Source organism: Passer domesticus, chromosome 16, assembly GCF_036417665.1.
Source record: "Passer domesticus isolate bPasDom1 chromosome 16, bPasDom1.hap1, whole genome shotgun sequence".
In the NCBI taxonomy this organism is placed as follows: Eukaryota; Metazoa; Chordata; class Aves; order Passeriformes; family Passeridae; genus Passer; species Passer domesticus.
The window spans coordinates 2,521,554-2,542,091 of NC_087489.1; the positions used below are offsets into that span (position 1 = coordinate 2,521,554).

At 53.2% G+C, this 20,538-nt stretch overlaps 1 protein-coding gene across 7 annotated transcripts in view; it reads right to left on the reverse strand.

Moving 5' to 3' along the window:
- RALY (RALY heterogeneous nuclear ribonucleoprotein) overlaps positions 1 to 20,538 on the reverse strand; it is a 123,458-nt gene that overhangs the window by 17,094 nt on the left and 85,826 nt on the right. For all 7 annotated transcript variants that reach the window (XR_010348349.1, XM_064391325.1, XM_064391327.1 and 4 more), the window contains one exon: positions 5,004 to 5,268. Coding sequence is in view for 6 of the 7 variants with exons in the window: in XM_064391325.1 (XP_064247395.1) it covers positions 5,004 to 5,259 (256 nt within the window). In the remaining variant the exon portion in view is untranslated. The remainder of the gene's footprint in view (positions 1 to 5,003; positions 5,269 to 20,538) is intronic.

Sequence of the window (20,538 nt, forward strand, 5' to 3'; positions counted from 1 at the left end):
GCTCATGCCATTCCAACCCCTGCCATGGCAGGGACACCTTCCACTGTCCCAGGCTGCTCCAAGCCCTGTCCAGCCTGGCCTTGGGCACTGCCAGGGATCCAGGGGCAGCCCCAGCTGCTCTGGGCACCCTGTGCCAGGGCCTCAGCACCATTACAAGGAGGAATTTCTTCAGTGATGCCTTGCTTTCTGCTACCTGCACCTTAGGGAGCATCCAACCAACTCCGAGCACATCAGGCCATTCAAAATTTTTGGTTTTTTTCATGTTTTATGAAGGGACTTTATGAGGAAATGTGGACAGGTGGGTCCACACACCATCAAAATCAAGAGCCTGCAAAGTGATCCAAAGGAACATCCTGCTGACTTAGGTATAACCTGGAGAATCACCTCCAAGAGCACAGGGAGGCTGCAGCAGTGCTGGATGAGCTGAGCAGGAGGAGCACAGGCTGCACATGCAGGACACGGCTCTGGAGGAGCAAGGACACACTCCCACTGCCCAGGGCCTTGCTGTGCAACTCCCTGGCTGCCTTTTAGGGTCTGTCAAGAGACCTTATTGCTGCTGAAGCTGGAGCTTGGCCCCTCTCTGAGCATGAACAACAAATGTGGAGTGGTTGGCTCAGCCACGGCACAGAGCATTGCCCTTGGGCCTGTTCCCATCAGAGCCTGTGTTTGCCTGGCTGCCCTCCCTGCACCCTGCCTGCCCAGCTGAGGAGAGCCTGGTGGAGAGAGGGCTGCACGTGGGCACAGGGCAGGTGCAGGGACAGCTGCTGTCAGCAGGAATGTTTCACACAGAGCCTGCTGAGCCACCAAGGATGCTGGCACTGCCAGGGAACAAAGGGATCAGCCCTGCCCAGCTGCAGCTCTCTGGCTCTGAACCCTTTTTGCTGCCAGGGTACAGCTCACAGCTGCCAGTCACTGCTCCCATGGACTGGGGAGCCCCTGACAGCACCAGGCTGGGAACTCCAAGGGAGAGGCACTGGAAGGTCAGGAGAGGAGAAGGACAACAATCAGCTCCATGTCCTGGGTTGTAAGATGTGGTTTGTGGCTGTCTATTCTATTTGCCATCTGTCAGAGCTGGGGCAGATCTCTGCTGTCCATGGCCAGGGAGTGTCCCTGCAGGGCTGATCAAATTCCAGCATCCCATGGGGAGATGCTGCGCCCAGGGCAGGAGCCAAGCATTCCTACCTGGATCCAATCTGAGCCTGGAACAGCACAGCAGCCTTTGCCCCCTGCATTCCCAGAGGAGCAGCTTTCTCCTGCCCTGCATTGCCAGAGGAAGAGCAGGCCCATCTCCAGCAGCCCTGGAGCTGCAGAGGAAAACTGCAGCCTTGTGCAGGATCCCTGCTCCAGCAGAAGCACAGCTGGCACTGCAGGAGGGCTGAGCCCCCATGGGATGGGACTGTGCCACCACCCTGACCCACAGGGGGACAGGGCCTCTGCTGACTCTGGCAGTGTTGTTTTGTTTGCTGCATTTGTATTTTTAATTTTCCTAGTAAAGAGCTGTTCTTCCTGTTCCCATATCTTTGCCTGAGATCCCCTTAATTTCAAAATTATAATAATTCAGAGGGAGGGGCTTTTCATTTTCCATTTCAGGGAGGCTCCTGCCTTCCTCAGCACACACCTGTCCTTTCAAACCAAGACACTTCATTTGCTGGTCCCCACTGCTACAAAGAGCCCTGTGGAGCCCTCGCTGGCTCCTGGCAACAGCAGGGAATTCATACTCTCAGCTAGTGGTGATGGACAGTCAGATCCCACAGGATTCCCTTGAGAGTGAAAAAGAAGAGACAAGAGCTCAGCAGCAACATCAGACTGGACAGATTTTGCATCTCATTCCCATTCTGGCTCCCTCCTCTGCATCACTGACTCCATCTGCCCATCCCAAGGCAGCCCTGATCCCTCCTGCTCATACCCAGGCACCTGTTCCCACACTCAGTGGGGAGCTTGTGCTTTTCCAGGCCACATGGCAGGGGATGGTGTGGATCAGCTTCCAGTGCCTCCCCCGGGCAATGCCTCCTGCAGTGACTGGGGTGTCTGCAGAAGGCACCCCAGAGGCTGCCAGGACCTGCAGGGACAGTCCCTCAGCAGGGTGTCTGCAATGTCCCCTGGCAGTCCCAGCCTGTCCTCCCTCTCCCCATTCCTACATGGCCATCCCTACTCTATTTAGAGAAAAGCCTCCAACCTTGATTGTCTCACCACAGCTCTTCTCTGCTGGGTTCTCCTGCAAGGGGAGCACCCCAGAGCACCTCCTGCCAGGAGCATCCCAGAGCTCACTCCTGCCAGGAGCATCCCAGAGCTCACTCCTCCCAGGAAAAGCCCAGAGCTCACTCCTGCCAGGAGCATCCCAGAGCTCCCTCCCCTCAGGAACAGCCTGAGGAGCTCTCCTGTGCTCAGCCTGGCCCACGAGGGGCAGGCAGATCAAAGGCAGCTGAGTTTGCACCTTGTCCATGACATGAACAGGACACCCAGCTATCACACAGTCCTTTTGCCTCCTTCTGGAATTCCAGGCCTTGGGACCAGCAGAGATCAGAGGTTTTCCTCACAGCAAACCTTTTATCCCTCTCTTCAGCTGAGTGAGCAGGGGCTCCCTGTCTCTCGGCCACATCTCCTCTATCTGTCTGGAGCATCACAAGGAGCTCCTGGGCTCCCCAAGGCCCTCTCCATCCTATCTCAGGCTGCACATGTGGGCAACATCTGGGCTGGAAGCATTCCTGGCACGCTGAGCTCTGCCAGGTCTGCAGCTCCTCTCTCTGGAGCTCGAGAGAAGTGAGCAGAAGTTTCTGGTATCTGGATAAACCTCAGAGGAAGCAGCATGGCCTCAGCACAACTTCCTATGTCAGGCTGTGCCACCAGCAGGGTGGGAATGGGCTGCAAATTGCTTTTCTGGGTGACCACTACCCACAGCAGGCTTGGAAATCACAATTTTTTATTAAAAACCACGATTTTTCATTAAAAATTGTCTCCCCAGTTCCAATTCTCAGCTTGGAGCTGCTGACACCTCAGAGCAATCTGAAAAAGCAAAGATGCAGCTGGAGGGATTTGCTTGTTAGTTCTCATGCCACAGCAGTGCAGACATGGGGAAAGTTCTCTTGTTTAACATCTGCTGGAAGAAGTCAGGCTGAGCTGGCCTGGAGATCAGCTCTCCTGACAGGCTGAGGGTAAGGCCTGGTCCTGGAAGGGAATCAGTGAATCACAGAATGGGTTGGGTTGGAAGGGTCCTTAAAGCTCCTCCCATCCCATCCCCTGCCATGGCAGGGACACCTTCCACTGTCCCAGGCTGCTCCAAGCCCTGTCCAGCCTGGCCTTGGGCACTGCCAGGGATCCAGGGGCAGCCACAGCTGCTCTGGGCACCCTGTGCCAGGGCCTGCCCACCCTCACAGGGAACAATTTATTCCCAATATCCCATCTAACCCTGCCCTGTGGCAGTGGGAAGCCATTCCCCTTGTCCTATCCATGTCTTTCCTCACCCTTGTTCTTTCCCAGCAGTTCCAGGACAAGGCCATGGGATGACCCAGAACTGTGCTTTCAGTGTTTGGCTCCTCCATTGACAGCCCAGAGCTGAGGTTTTGGGCCAACCCCTCAACTAAACCCTGGCACCCAGTGCCACATCCAGGCTTTGTTAAACACACCCCTAAAGCTGTTCACCGATGGGTGTCTTCTTAATTAGCCAATCATGTGAAATTTGTTGACTAAATGACCAATCAGTTCCACCTGTAGCAAACCAAGGTATAAAAGAGGATTTATAGGCTTCTCCTCAAGCGACGTTTTATGAACTGTCGAAAAACCTGTCACTCCTGAGATAGCCCAGCTACCCCAAATGGCACAAAGTTAGCAGGATGGCTTCTGAGGTAGTGCTGGAAACAGAAAAAGGTTTAATGAAAGGCAAAATAACAAAGCTCTTACAGAGAAAAACCAAGCCACGGCAAGAGGTTCTTGCTCCTGCTACAACACCCCACAAAAGCCATTATTTCCTTTGTTCTCTTCTTTTACTAGTGAATTATTGAGGTGGGACCTCTTGGCCTCTGTCCAGTCGGACAGCCCCAGGTCTGAGGTGAAGCCCCAAGGTCCTATGAAGTGTCTTTGTACCAAACTGAGGAGAGAAACTTCTGGCCTTTTTGCCTTTCTAAGCACACAAAAAATAATTTAGTCACTCCATCAACAGGGGGCACATTCCTACAGAGGACTGAATAAACGGGCCACTTTTTAGCCCTTTGCCTTCTGATCTGAGTCTGTGTCATCTCTGACTCAATGGTGACAGGAAAAGGCCAGAGCACAGCCCACCCAGCAGGTTAGGGGGGAAAAGGCCACAGGACAGGCACAGCACAGCCCACCCAGTGGGTTACTGGGGGAAAAGGCCACAGCACAGCCCTCCCAGCAGGTTAGGGGGGGAAAAGACCACAGGACAGTCACAGCACAGCCCAGCCAACAGGTTACTGGGGGAAAAGGCCATAGACCAGCCCTCCCAGTGGGTCACTGGGGAAAAGGCCACAGATTAGTCCATCCAGCGAGCTAACAGGGAAAAGGCCACAGCACAGCCCTCCCAGCAGGTTAGTGGGGAAAAAGGTCACAGCACAGCCCTCCCAGCAGGTTAGTGGGGAAAAAGGTCACAGGACAGCCACAGCACAGCCCACCCAGCGAGCTAATGGGGAAAAGGCCACAGCACTACCCACCCAGCAGGTTACTGGGGAAAAAGGCCAGAGCACAGCCCACCCAGTGGGCTACTGGGGAAAAGGCCACAGATTATCCCATCCAGCGAGCTAATGGGGAAAAGGCTACAGCACAGCCCTCCCAGCAGGTTAGTGGGGGAAAAGGCCACAGGACAGGCACAGCACAGCCCACCCAGTGGGTTACTGGGGGAAAAGACCATAGACCAGCCCTCCCAGCAGGTTAGGGGGGAAAAAGGCCACAGGACAGCCACAGCACAGCAGACCACTGGGGAAAAGGCCACAGCACAGGCACAGCAGAGCCCTCCAGGAGGCTGCTGGCCGCGGCGGGGCCGGGGCACTCACCCAGGCTCTGGCCGGCCAGCACGCGGCCGTTCTCGCCCAGCACGGCGGCGCGCGCGTGCCGCTCGTTGGAGTACTGCACGAAGGCGTAGCCCTTGTGCACGGAGCAGCCGACCACGCGCCCGTACTTGGAGAAGATGGTCTCCACATCCGACTTCTTCACCACTGCTGTGTTGAGGTTGCCGATGAACACCCGCGAGTTGATGGACTTGGGGTCATTCTTGTTGGTGATGTTGCTGGTCTGCACCTTCAAGGACATCTTGGATGCCTGCAAGGATAGGTGGGGAGTCAGGAGGGTGTGAGAAGGAATTCACAGGAAAAAGGGTGGGGGGCAAAGCTCTCAGTGGAGGAAGCAGCTCCTCAATTTCAGCTGGTCACAGTGGGGCAGATCCCGTCTCCAGGAGCCCCTGGGTGCTGGGACACCACTGGCACAGTCAATCCTAAACACAATCTAATTTCAATTGAACATAAAGTCAATCTAAATTCTTGATTTTAGAAATCTAAATTCTAGATTTTAGAAATCAGTTGATCAGGCTGGCACCTGGTTGGTTCTGTGCAAGGCCAGGAGATGAACTTTGATGATGCTTGTGGGTCCCTTTCAACTCACGGTATTCTGTGATTCTAAGGTTCCTTTTAGGGGAGAAACCAAGATTAAAATCCATTTCACATCTAAGTGAAAGCTTTAATGCTGTCATACCAAAGCTTTTACCTCTGTATGCTAAACCACAATTCAAAGAACTCTCAGTGAAACAGTCTGCATCCAGCACCTCGGTTCGTGCCCACTTTTCCAGGCTTTCCCCTGCCAACACTGCCCAGCCCAACCCTCACCATGCACAGGGATGGGTTTGTCCCTGCGAGCCCACACTCACACCTGGAAGCGGACTTGGGATTTCTGGATATAAACGGAGAGATGTAAGCAGCGATCAGCCCGCGTGCTCCTGCTGGCACCAGCGCTGCACTGCCTGCACGCCACGCTTTGGGCTGGATTTTGTGCGAACAGGAGGTGTCAGTGTTAGCCTGGAAATCACCATCACAGCAGCTGGGAGCCACTCCAACCCCTTCCCGTGGCTGCCAGGCAGGCTCCTCCTCGGGTTTTCTCTCTGAGCAGGAGGGACAGGGCTGCAAGCTGTGTGAAGCCCAAGGCAGTGTGGCCGGTCTGCTCCAGCTCCAGCACAACCCACAGCTGTGCAGAGACCAGCTTGGCTCCCACCTTCCAGAGCCACGGGCATGTTTGGGATCCTGCTGTGCTGCACACACAGGCTGTGGGATTGACCCAGGAGCTGTGCAAGGTGTTTTGTGATGCACATGAGGTGCTGCTCTTCCCCAGCCCCTTCCAGCAGCAACCACAGGTGTTCCCATTCCCGAGGGCAACACCACCAGGGTGTCCACAACTTCTGGAGGTCCCCAAGCCTGGCACAGGGGTTGTGCTGCTACCACAGGGCCTGGTGTCCCCTGCCTGGTGCTCCCCAGCCCTGGTACTGCCTGGCTTTGGGGTTTTGGCTCTCTGGGCCCCGAGCCCAAGTCTGAGCAGCCTGGTCCCAGGTGGGCACAGCAGGTGACACTGCAGCCTTTCAGAATAAAGCAGGGACAACCAGAGTGAAAGGCTAGAGAGGAGGAGGGTTTCAAGGAACACCCTGCTTCCACCTCCTGATGCATTGCCTCTGCTTTGTTGGCCTTTAGCAATCAAGCAACGTTTCTACTGCCTCGGGTTCAAAATGCAACTGTTGATACCTGAGGGGTGACTGTCTGCATGTGCTGCCTCTCCACCACATTGGTGGGGCCACTTCAGAGCCTGGAGCTGAACAGCAAATGTGCATTTGAGCACCTGTGCTTCAATGACTGCCTGGTATTGCTATCACGAGTGCCTGCCTGCACTGGTGCAGCCCCTGTGGACCCTGTCCCCCTGGTTCCCAAGGCCCGGCAGGCTCTGCTGTGCCCAGGCACTGACAGGGAACTGTGGGATGTTCCAGCTTTGCTGAGCACTAAGCCATGGAGCTCCCTTTCCTACACCCCTGCTCTGGCAGGCTGAGCCTGCCAAAAAGCCACAATATTTGGGGGCTGGATCCAAGACTTCCCAAAACCCCTGTCCTGCTTCTTCCTTGTGTTCTCCTGCACAGAGATTCCCCAAAGGACACAAAATCTCTGGTTGCTTCTCTGTCCTCTGTTAGAGGGGAGAACATCAGCACACCCACCTCACCCTTTGCCAGGGGAGCCCTGTTTTGGCTCCTCAGGGATGTCTGGATCTTTGTGGGAAATGGATTTACAGGAAATTCTTAAAACTTGACAGAAGTATCTAAACCTGATAGGCCAAGAAATGCTTATAGTGTATTGTAATGAAGACATATTTAACTTCTGATTGTAATGACATAAGTTATAACATCTGTATTATCTCAGCCTTCTCATGAGACTAAAAATAAAATCAAAGTTTTTAAAATGCCTCTTAGTTGCTCCATCTCTAGGTCAGAAAAGAGCTTAATCTAACCAATGTTTTCCACTCTGAGCTCCCAGCCCTTGGGGTCTGCTCCTGCCACAGCCCCTCTCTGCCCAGGGTGCCCACACAGACAAGCAGCAGCAGGGCTCACCTGCACCACTGCAAACCCAGATCTGAAATTCCAGCCCAGACAGGGAATGGGAGGAGCCTGCCCCACGCCCACAGGCAGAGGGGTTTGCAGCCTGAGCAGGAGCCTCAGGGTGCTGGAGCAATCCCCCAGCAAGGGGCTCTGCCCAGCTGCCAGGGCACCTCCACCTTCCCAGGGCAGCACCAGGAGCTGCACACTCCATCCCTGGCACCATCCAAAGCCAGGCCACACAGAGCACTGCAGACACTGCAAGTCTGAGACTTTCTGTGAGGATGTGGCTCCACAGTAAATCTCCTCTGGCTCCAACCCCTGCCACTCCATTAACCTGCCACTGAGGCTGGAAATAATCTGCCTGCTAAATCAAATTAAAAAAAAAAAAAAAGAAGAAAGTTAGACTCGTTCTGAGTCTGGCTCGCTGTATTTTCCCTTTCACACTTACAGATTAAAAGAGCCAGATACTTTTATTACTTTAGAACCAATTCCTGGCAGGCAGAGCTTTCCTAAAAACACTGGGAAAAATAGCCAAAGGACAGGACTTTCAAAGGAATCTAAGTGAATTCAATTCCGAACCTTTGGCAAGTGGTGCTCCAACTTCCACCCCGTATCAGCCCTTATTTAATGCTCTTTATTTGAACTTATTTTTGCAGTGGCACCTGGAAGAGGCTCTCAAAGGAAACTGGTGCAGGCGGGGAGAAATGGAGGCTTTTCTCTTTGGTCACTCTGGGTACCCAGCTTAAGCCTCAAGGACTCATTCCATAGAAACCTGAATATCTGCACCAAGCCCAGCTGGAGCCTGTTCCAGGGTGGCCAGTGCCCAGGGAATCTCCATCCTAATGTGGCCAGTGCCCAGGGAATCTCCATCCTAATGTGGCCAGTGCCCAGGGAATCTCCATCTTGAATGTGGCCAGTGCCCAGGGAATCTGCATCCTGAATGTGGCCAGTGCCCAGGGAATCTCCATCTTGAATGTGGCCAGTGCCCAGGGAATCTCCATCCTGAATGTGGCCAGTGGTGCTCACTGGAATCTCCATCCTGAAGATGCTGGCAGTGGCTGAGGCTGAGCAGGACCTTCAGAGACCTGCAGGACCACAGGACCTGCACACTGTGGGGTATCTGCAGCCAGGTGGCCCTGGGTGGCCTTGCTGCCCCAAGGACACATCAGCCCTGCTGGGAGCCCTGTTTCCCTGGGGATTCAGCATTGTCACAGCAGTGACTCCATATGTGCTGACTCCTGGGGCTCCTGAAGCCTGGATTTCCTTGTTTCAGAGTCAGCCTGCCCTGGCACCTCTTTCCCCCACCCTAGGCCATGCCAGGGGACACCCTTAGTCCCTCTAAGCTGCTTCCCCTCACCGGGATGCCTTCCCACTTTTCCATCCTCATCTGCTGGAGTCTGGGCAAGTCTCCAACCCATTTTTTACCCACCCATGGCCCTCCTTTCCCCCAGACCTCTGAGAAACTCCCCTGGTCCCTGGGCAGTCTGAGCCCCTCTCCCCACCGCTGGAACCCACCAGGCAGCCTGCAGTGCCCACCTGGATGCCAGGAAGCTGCAGGACTGTGTCCAAAGCCTTCCTGAAGTTAGGGCAGACACCAACCACTCACTTGGCCACAGCAGAGAATTAGCTTGGTCAAGTTTGGCCACACCATTCCAGGTCTGGCCCTGCTGAGGAATGTTCTCTTCCTCAGGATCAGACACAGCACCCACATCAAATACACCCCTGGCTCTGCTTCCACACCCCAGCACTGCAGAGCTTTGCTGCTGCTGCCCCCCAGCCCCAAAGCAGGCAAAGCCCAAAGCCTCCCCAAGGACTAATCAGCCCAGTCAGGTATTATCGGCATGAGCCTGAAGCTCTGCCCAGCTGTTTGCAGCTGCAAACCCCAATTCCATCAGGGGCTGAGCTCCTTAAGCCTGTAGAAGGGATCTGGATTAAGCTGCCTCTGTGCCTGGGCTGGAACAGGCTGGGATTCAGGTGGGATGTGGGTATAAAACTTTGTTTTCCCCCAAATTTCACGGGCTCCCAGCAGGTGCCATGTGAGCCAGCTCTGCAGCTGTCAATGGACCCCTCCCCATGTGGGTTTGCTATAACAAAAAAGACCTGGATGAAGCTGAGGTGTGGGCAGGAAGGTACCAGATGGATCTTGGAGAAGGAAATCTTCTAAGATGAAGATTTTGGCTGCCATGAAGTTGGGGAGGGGGTTGGAAAAGGGGAACCTGTGCCTCTCCTGGGTCCCTGCTGCCCATCCCCACCTCACACCCTCCTTGTCTGGCACCTGTGACCTTCCCCACATTCCCTGCAGCTGTGCTGTGCTTGTTCCCTGTGCTGTGTCCTCTCCTGCCCACCTGGGGGGCTGGGACCCAGCAATCCCAAAAAGCTGGATATGGGATGAGCAATTCCCACTCAGGTCATCCACTTTGGAATTCACTTAGGCTTTCTAAAGCCTTGCCTAAGGTAACACAACCTGCACTGCAGGGAGCAGTGGCAGAGCAGGAGCTCATCCCTTGAATTCCCAGTGGCCCCGGGGCCACCTCGGGACAGGGCAGGTCTGTGCAGGGGACAGGACGTGCCTGGCTGATGGGAGATGGGACAGGGCCACCAGATGGCCAAGCCAAGGTCAGGCAGGGTGATGGCCACGTGCTGGCAGGGCTGGGCAGGGGGACCCTGGTGTCCCTGCAGATGGGAGCTCTCCAGGGCCATCTGGCCACGCTCTGCTGGCCCTGCCCGGGCAGGCAGCAGGGATTTGGCAGCAGGGACAAGGGAAGCCAAGGCTGGGGAATGCTCAGAGGGTTTGGGCCCCATCACTGGTGTCTCACAACCCCCTGGGCCCTGCAGCCTGTGCAGGGTGCTCTGCTGCTGCCAGACACTAGCCCGGCATCCCCTGGAGAAATCAGCCTCCCTTTCTCCTCTGTCCCACTCATCTGGGATTTCTTCTTAAACACAGCAGTCACTTGGCACCACTTACTGGCCTCCTTGCTGTAACAACTGGAAAAGGGCATTTAAACCACGGCTGTTAATATTTCATACTCTGTCCCTGCATTCCAGCAGGGAATGTGTCCGGGTGAGATCCAGCAGAGCCATCAGCTGGGGGGGAGAGTGGCCTCTCCAGCCACCATGGAACATCCAGCAGGGCTGAGTCAGAGCAGATGTGTCTGGTCAGAAGCACCCACACAGCACCCACACATATTCCTGGTAATTCCAGGACATTCCAGTAACCACTGCTGGCATCAGCAGGAGCATTTCCACAGCTCTGATTTCACCTTTCATCCCCCATCCCAAAACTGCCACAAGATGAACTAGAACTGGAAAAAAGACAAAAGGCAACAAGGAATAATACTGGGACATGAATAAATGAAGGGGTTCTTCACCTCCAGCACCCCAGAGAACATCAAGGACAGAGTATTAGTATTATCCCTGTTTTCTGCAAGGGAAACTGAGCTCCAGACAGGAGAGGTCTGGGGTGGAGGAGTGTGTGTCCCCAGCCTCACCAAAGCCTCTAGAGATATTGCAGTGGCACTCCCAGTCCCAAATGCCCCCAAAGATACAAGGAGACTTAAGGATGAGATTGCCAGGAGTAAGAATTCTCCTTCCATACTTCCTTCCTTCCTTCTACCCTTTCTAGAATCACAGAACCACTTGAGGTGGAAGGTACTTTAAAGCCCATCCCATTCCACCATGGCAGGGACACCTTCCACTGTCCCAGGCTGCTCCAGCCCTGTCCAGCCTGGCCTTGGACACTGCCAGGGATCCAGGGGCAGCCACAGCTGCTCTGGGCACCCTGTGCCAGGGCCTGCCCATCCTCACAGGGAACAATTTCTTCCAAATATCCAATCTAAACCTTCTCCCTTCCCCTTTCCTTGCTTCCTGCCTTCCCTCCCTCCTGCCTGTGCCATCCCCTCTGCACAGGGAGGGACCCTGTGAGTCCCCAGGGGACAGCACTGAGGCCACACCACAGTGACCCCAGGAGCAGCTGGGGACACCCACCTGCACCCAGGCTGGGCTCTCCAGCACCCTCTGACCACCAGCCCTGCAAGCAGAGCCTCCACAGCCCTGGAGCCTGGCATTTGCCCAGGATTCTCCAGGGGTTCATCGTCCTGGGCACCTGCGTGCCACTGCCAGGTGAGATGAAAATAGAGCAGGGATTAACTGAGCTTTGCACCCCGGAAATTCAAGGATCCCCTGTGCCGTTTTTAGGCGTGGTGAGGACCACTCCAGGGTCCCAGTGAGCTCCCACACCCCAGGACAGGCTGTGCCCACCTGCACATGCCCCTGTTCCATGCTGGGAGGGGGATGGATGCCAGCAAACTCCTCTCCCTGCCTCTGCTTCTCCTGTTTTCCTGTGACAGCAATGCCACACACTGTCCCTCTGCTGCCAACGTGCAGGAATCCCTTAAAAAACCTGCTATCCACCCAGGAACAGCCCGAGGCTGGCACTGGAGTGCTGATCAGCTGTCCCCTCCCTGCTCTCAGTGCCTTGGTTCCCAGATTAGCCGGTTAATTGAGAGCCAGGTGGCTGCAAACCCCAGGGGCCCGGGGAGTGACGAACTGTCACGGCAGGAGAAGGGAGAGCACAAAGCAAACCCAGCCCCCTGTGTCCTGCAGGAGCTCTTGGTGTCCTGTGACAGCAGCAGCCTGGCTCTTCTGTCCCTCTCATCACGTTTGCTCACAGGAGGGGAAATGGGAATTTCTACCCTGGATTTTTTATCCTGGGGTTTTTCTATCCTGGGTTTTCTACCCTGGCGTTTTCTATCCCGCTCACATCTCCACCCAGGAACAGCATCACACGTTTTTCCAGCTTGGAGGTTTGACAAATGCAGACATCCTGCAGGGACCTCCAGCACAGGGACAAACCTGGTCCCTGCCAGGTTTGGGGCAAATTTGGTATTTGGGGTATTGGAAAAAGCACCAGCAACCTGGATGGATGGTCCAGCCTGTGGAGCTGCAGTGTCAGTGGGATGCACCTCGTTCAGGTGTTTTTAACCATCTCAGAAACTCCTGTGCAGGGCAAACACCAGCCAGATATTGGGAAGAAATTGTTCCTGTGAGGGTGGGCAGGCCCTGGCACAGGGTGCCCAGAGCAGCTGTGGCTGCCCCTGGATCCCTGGGAGTGCCCAAGGCCAGGCTGGGCAGAGCTTGGAGCAGCCTGGAGTAGTGGAAGGTGTCCCTGCCCATAAGATGATTTCTCAGGTCCCTCCCAACCCAAACTATTCTGTTTCTATGAACTCAAAAGCTGAATCAACAGCATTACATGGGAAGACAAAAATCCACCACGGAAGTGATTTGCACTTTCTTGCAAGCAGCAGAAAGAGGAGTTTTAGGGAAGGCCTGGGCAGTTAACATTTCCCAGCACAGACAGACTGTCCCACAGTGAGGATCTCACTTTGCAGCCATCAGGCTTCCCTTTGGCTCTGAGGGCTTTAGGAGAATCACAGGATCACAGAATCCTTGGGTGGAAGGGACCTGAAAAATCATCCAGTTCCACCTCCTGTCATGGCAGGGACACCTTCCACTATCCCAGGCTGCTCCAAGCCCTGTCCAGCCTGGCCTTGGGCACTGCCAGGGATCCAGGGGCAGCCACAGCTGCTCTGGCCAACCTGCTCCAGGTTTTTTTGGTTTTTTTGTTTGTTTGTTTTCCTTTAAGCCAAAAAAAGGCAGTTTTGAGACAGGGGATTGCCCTGCCCAGCTCCATGGGCAGCAGGGTCCTTGCCACCCCCAGTGCCAGCCACTCCTCCACGGGAGCCCTGAGCCATTTCCTAGCAAGTCCCCAGACATGAGAGCCCAGCTCTGAAGAGCTGGTTTAATAACCAACACAAACCCTGCACTCTTTTCAATAACTCCTGAGTCCCCAGCAAGTCCTGCACACAAAGCTGGAGGGCTCAGCCCTCCCCACACAGAGCAGGCAGATCCTGCTCACTGCTGTGCTCCAATAAACAGAATCCACTGGGAGGAAACCAGCGCTTGGGTTTGCTGGGGAAAACAGCTTCAATCCTCCCAAACATGAGTGTTAAAGGACTGGGAAGTTATTAAAAAAGGGGGTAGACAAGGATAGCACAATTATTAGACTGGTTCTGCAGGCCCAGGGCTGTGTTTTAGGGGAATATTTGCTGTGCTGAGAGCTGAGAGGGCTGGAAAGCTGGAGATGAGCTCAGCAGGAGCCGGACTGAAGCTGTGGGGTCCCTTTGCAAAGCCTGTTCCCCCTGTAAGTGCAACCAGGCACATCCCAGCAGGGGAGGATCCTTTCACTGCAGGCAGAGCAGGTCCTGGGGTCCCTCGAGTGCCATTCTGGGCTGTCCCCTCTCCTGCCCAACAAGGGGCTCCTCCTACAGGGCCTGTGAATTTCTCCCAGCACTTCCCAGGACTCCACTTTGCACATCATGGAATCATTATATTTCACAAAACCAAAAAATAACATAGCATAATTTAGCATAAAAAAAAATTAAAACAAGTATTACAGAAGCTTTTTATATAACTAACAAGCTGTGAAACCACTGAAAAATTAAACACACCTCTATAAAAAGCATATATTAAAAACAGAAATCATAAAAAAACTCCCTTTCTCTTCCAACCATCAAAATAAATAACACAACCAAATCCAACCCCTATCTCAACCAAACCAAAGAACCCTACTAAAAAACCCCAAAGCCCCTTCCCAAAGTGCTTGCTGCCCCCCCATCAACTACCAGACAAAAAACCAAAACCACAAAACCAAACCCTTTCCAAATAAAAACCCAATAAAAAACCCCAACAAACATATTTTAAAAACCCCATAAAAACATCATAATAAATGAAAAGAAAATTAAATCCCAAACAAAAAACCCGTAATATTAAAACTAAGATACTCTTATAAACTATTAAAAAACCCTCTTTTCCCCTGTAACACATAAAACTATAAAAAAATTCAAATGAATATTAAACAAAAACCTCTATACTAAAATAAAGAAATATTAAAATAATTATAATCCCATAAAAATTAAAAATAAAAATAAAAATAAAAAAATAAAAGCCGGTCAGTCCTGGCTGATGCAGGGCTGTGCCCAAACACTGGGGACAGAAGTGGCTCCCCCCAGTCCTCCCCCAGCTCTCCACCCCGCTGTGCAAAGAGCTTCCTTTTTTTAATTTTTAATTAAACAAGTCATTTCAAACTGCAGAAATCCTGCCAGCCCTTTGAAAAGCTGGCTCTGGGTTTAAATTTCTGAAATCCTCCATAACAGAGCCATAAATAATCAATAGCTGTTTAAATAAGTATTTAATCAGCTGTTAAAGGTACAATAGTCACAAAGTCTATCAGGTCAGCACTCGGTTTATAGCTGGGGCTCGTTACCATCTGTCCTATATATTATTTATGCCTGTAGAAGATTAAAAATCTATTCATTAGAGCATTAAATCCTTCCTAATAAGTGTGATAAAGGATGAACTAGAGCTGGACAGTGAGAGCTGGACAGTGAGAGCTGTCCAAGCAGCCCCTGCTCCTCACCCTGCCTCGTGTCCATGTATCTGGGCCCCCCCCAAATGCTGCACAGAACACACAGAATTCACAGAAATCACAGAATTCATGGAAATCATAGAATTCACAGAACTCACAGAATTAATGGAAATCACAGAAATCACAGAATTCACAGAATCGGGGTTGGAAGAGACCTTCAAGACCACTGAATCCAACCCAGCCCCAACCCCTCAACTAAACCCTGGCACCCAGTGCCACATCCAGGCTTTGTTAAACACACCCAGGGATGGGGACTGCACCACCTCCCCGGGCAGCCATGCCAGAACCTTATCACTCTTTCCATGAAAAGCTTTTTCCCAATATCCAACCTGAATTTCCCTTGGCACAGCTGCAGGCTGTGTGCTCTGGGTGTGTCAGTGCTGCTGCAGACAGAGCCCAGCCCCAGCTGAGCACAGGCACCTTTCAGGAGCTGTGCAGAGTGATGAGGGCACCCCTGAGTCTCCTTTTCTCCAGGTGAGCACCCCCAGCTCCCTCAGTGCTTCCTCTCAGGGTTTGTGTTCCCAGCCCCTCTCCAGCCTCGCTGCCCCTCTGGATGTGCTCCAGTGTCCCAATGTCCTTCCCAAAGTGAGGGCCAGCGCTGGGCACAGCACTGGAGGTGTGCCCTCACCTCACAGGGTTGGGGTCACCCCAGAGCTGCTCCTCTGCACCCCCTTTGGAGACAGTTTTACCCCAAAGAATCATGGAATAGTTTGGGTTGGAGGGGGCCTTTCAAGATTGAGTTGTTCCACCCCTTCCACTGTCCCAGGCTGCTCCAAGCCCTGTCCAACCCAGCCTTGAATATTCCCAGGGATAGGGCAGCCACCACCTCCATCTGCTTGACGAGGCTGAAATTTTGTCTTTGAAAGCATTTTCTCCATGAAAATATATTTTAAATTAGGGCACTTTTCTCCTAGAAGCCCTCCCTCCCCAAATAGGAGCATCCTTTGATTGCAGAATATGCAACAAGTGGAGTTTTCAGGAGTCTCTGCTTCCAATCATCTCAGAAATCTCTTGTGAACAGACCAACATTCTTTCTGACAGCAGCAAAATAAATTCTAAAGGTCAATTGAATCAGATAAGCCCAGTCTGGCAGCCCTTTCAGATGCAGAATTCCATGGACAACATTTAGGTTCTGTTCAAGAACAGAAACAAAATTCTTTGGAGGAAAGAATCTTCAAAAGAAAACACCAAACCCCAAAACAAAACAACCCCAAAAACAAACAAACAAAAACCCCAAAAAACACACACACAAAAAACCCCCAAAAACAACAACAACCAAAAAAAACCAAAACAAAACAAAAAACCAAACCAAACAAAAAAAAAACCTGAAAAAAACCCAAACAAAACAAAACAAAAAAAACCCTCACCAAAAACCAAAAAAGGAAGAAAACGAAAAGGAAAGAGCAATTAAATAGAATGTCATCTGTAATCCCACCAGTGCAAAACCTGATGATTACCTACCAGGCACTGGACAATGCTACATGCACTAATCTAATTAAAGGCCTTTTTTACAGGCAGCTGAAGGCAGCTCATTAGTGTGTTACTGAGATGCTCATTAATGGCTGGCCATGACTAATTTCTTGAGAATTATTCGTTAATTCTTTATCATTCCCAGCCTAACAGAAAAACACAATATTTCCATCCCCCCCTCCCACTCACACGGGTTCTGATAATGTTCCTCAATGAATGCCCCACCACCAGCCCAACTGTTGCTTTAACAGCAAATGATTGATTTGTATTTGGGGAAAACCAAGATTTTGGGAAGTTTCTTAGCTGGTAATGAACTGGCATTGCTGCTGCTGCTTTTAGCATCCCCTGCCCCATCCATGAGCCCTGGGCTCTCCTCCTCACACAAACCCCTCTGGCCATGGCCAGGAGCTCTGCCAGGCTCCAGGGCTGGGCCCATTCCCCCTTCCCAGGCCAGGTTCCTGTGGGAAGGACACGTGGATCTCTCACCACAGGGAAATGCTGAACTAGAGGGAAAATCTGGGCTCCAGGAAAATCCCCATTTCTGGTGCAAATTAACCCCACTCCAGGACCACCCAGCTGCCAAAGAGGAGCTGCTGGAGCTGGAGCTTCACTGATGGAATCCCCTTTTTGAGCTCCACTCGTGTCTTAAGTCATTATGGTTGAAAAAGACCTCCAAGATGATCCAGGGCCAACCATTAACCTCACTTCCCAAGCAGAGGTGCTACCCTGTGCTGCCAGAGCTGCTCATCCCCCAGGTCACCTCTGCCAAGCCAGGAAGGCTATGGCTGCTCCTTCTGAGAGACTGAGCAGGAATGAAGGATTTCCTGTCCCTGGGGATTTCAGCACAGCCCCAGCCCTCAGGAGACCTGGCAAAATCCTAAGCTGAGCATAGCAGGACAGTCCCCAGCCAGACCAAAGGGGTCCCAGAGACCCAAAGCAGACTGAGCCTTCAAAATGCCTGTCCATGTTCTCCTGCAGAGAAAACCATTAAAAAAAGGTTGTCTTCCCACCTGCTGAAGGATTTCCTGTCAGGGGCACCACCAAAGTCACACAGCTGCTCCCAGAGATTGGGCTTGTGGTGTCCCCCATGCAGGGAGCTGCTCCTGGTGGTGATGAGGATGAGGAGGAGTGTGGAGAGCTGGCTGGGGGAGCAGCTGGTGCTGGGGCTGCAGGACGCTGCTGGATCCGCTCTGGGATGGAGGTGGCTCCTCACAGATCACCCTGCTAAAGCCAAAGTGCCCAGGGCTTGTTCCTGTGATGGATGATGAACTACCAGGGAATCTGTGATTGACCCTCCTGGATAAACCCTGAGCAGCCAACCCAAACTCATCTCCTCTGCTGAGTGCTCATCTGCAAGTGCTCCATGAGCTGCTGTGAACTGTGCCCCTGCTCCTGCACACAAACACAGGACAGGGGATGAGGAGCCTCAGGGAGCCTCACGAGAACCTTTACCAGCTGAGGGCTTTGCCATGCTCCTTTCTTCTCCCTGAGTTAATTATCAGCTGATTGCCTTTCACAATTATTTCAGACACTTCCAATATGCAGAATGACAAGGAGCAATTAAGACACAAATCTCTGTGGAGTGGTTGGGATGTGGCTCCTACTTCATTTCTGGTTAGATTTTCTGAGGTTTTGTTGTCTAAATGCCACCTCTGAAGCTGCACAAAGTTTGGGGAGACACCTTCTCTCCAGGGAAAGCATCTCTGGTGGGACAGGGACACCTGGGCTGCTTGAGGGGCCAACTACAGCAAGGCCTGTGGTGGTAGCCATTCCTTCTCCTCGTGAAAAATAACAAATCCTGCTCCCCATCCACTGGCCTTGGCCTCTCCAGCTGTCCATGGATGCCAGGATTAAGTCCAAGCCTGGCTTTGCAGAGGGTGCTGTGCTCCCCTGGGGGAGTGATGGTCTGGGGATTTCCCTCCCACGTCAGCAGGCTCTGGGCCAAAGCTGAGATCAAAGCCCACCATCTGCTGCTCTCCTGCTCCATCAGTGCCAGCCATGCATGCCAGGATGATGGGGCAGGCTGGCAGGGCTCTGGGGACTCTGCTGATGCTGCTTTCATCCCTTCACTCCCTGCCAGCCCTTCCTGGGGACAGCATTCAGCTCCCAGGGAAGGGGCTGAAGAGACAGACCCCCTTTTATTAAAACAGCAAGATTAGCAGCCCATCACTGTTTGTTGATTATGGTCATTCTTTTCTGTAAATGAAGTTTAAAAGTCATCAACAGATTTGTCAGCTGTGACTTATGAGCCCTCCCTGCTGCAGGGGAGTGAAGCAATGACAAATCCCCTCCACCAGCACCTCATCTGTTATGTGTGGGGAGTTGCCACGTTCCAATTACCAGGGACCCCTGGAATCCATAAACAAAGAGCTACAGAAATGTCCTCACAGCTGCTGGGGCCATTCCTCAGAGCAGGCAGGGCTCTGCCACAGCCCCAGGCTCAGGGACCAGCCCATGTGGCTTTTTCAGGGCCAGCCAAGCCCTGGGCCCAGCCTGGGGAGGCGATGGAGCCTGGCCCAGGCAGGAGATGTGGCTGCAGGAGCTGAGGGCTGGGGCACTGGGAGTGTCCCCCGTGCAGGGAACTGCTCCTGATGGTGATGAGGATGAGGAGGAGTGTGGAGAGCTGGTGCTGCACAAGTGCTGGGGCTGCAGCACCCTGCTGGCTCTGCTGTGGGACGGAGGTGGCTCCCCACAGATCATCCTGCTAAAGCCAAATTCCAAGCAGGGCAGGGCAGGCTCTGTGGGGAGCCTGACACTCCTCACCCACTCGGGATGCTCAAATCTCCCCACACCAGGCAGGCTCTCCTCCTGCTCCCACTCTCGGGCTGCTGCCCCTGAGTCCTGGCAGGAAGGATGAAGCTCCCCAGGTCTCTGCAGAGCCTTTCTCTGACCCAGCCCCTGTGTGGGGTTCCATGTGAAGCTGGAGCCTCCCAGCCTCTCCCAGTGCCACTGGGACATGGCACACACCACATCTCAAACAGCCTGGTGATGCCAGGGGACACTGCAGAGCTTGTTAACACAACAGCTTATCAATCAATTAGATCACATTAAATAGGAATTTGGTCCTCATCACACTCAACCTCCTCTGGGGGAGGGCAAGGCCCTGGACATTTCCTGTTTGCCTTTCCTGTGCTGGGCTGCTGGGGGGAGCACTCACATGGCAAACCTTGCTTTTCCAGGCACAAAAACCTGCCACCAAAACCTCTGAGATGAGCTTCTCTCCAGAATCTCCTGTGCCAGAGGCCTCTGAGGTGTCCTGGGGGAGTCACAGCAGAGCAGGGATGTGGCACTGCAGTTGTGGGTCTGCACCACACCAGTGCCAGGAGCTCTGGCTTGCATCTGGCAGTGGCCAACACCCAACCCTGGCTGTGACACCAGCAGAGATGACAAAGAACAGCCCCTGACTGCCCTGTGTGTGTGCCTGACATCCTCATGCCCAAAAGCTCATCACCCTTCCTTCACCCTCACAGGGAAGCAGGCAGGAATTTATCCTGTTACCCTATTTTCTCCTATTTAACCCAGGCAAACTGACCTTTTATCAGCAAACCTGGCTGCCGGGGCTGTGCCTTCCACCCCTGATGCCCAGACCCCTTGGGGCTCACCCACCCAGCCTGACTCCCAGCTCTGTTTGCTTTCCTGGTGGTGCAGAGATCTTTGGCTGTCACAAAGAGCTGTGAGCAGAAACAGATCTGTCTGGACTCGGCTGCTCCACAATTATTCATTTTAACAGTAGCAGTGGCTGGGAAAGCAGCAGCAGAAGAATGATTTCATTTTCATAACCTTGAGTGCCCCCTGCCCTGCTTGGATGAGTCTGCCTCTGTTATTTCCATCCCCCAGGGATGCAGACCCCTCGCTGCTCCTGCTCCAGAGCATTTTCCTCCTGTGCTGAAGGCTCAGCCTCAGCTCTCAGATGCCCAGGGCTTGTTCCTGTGTGATGGATGATGAAACCCCAGGGAATCTGTGATTGACCCTCCTGGATAAACCCTGAGCAGCCAACCCAAACTCATTTCCTCTG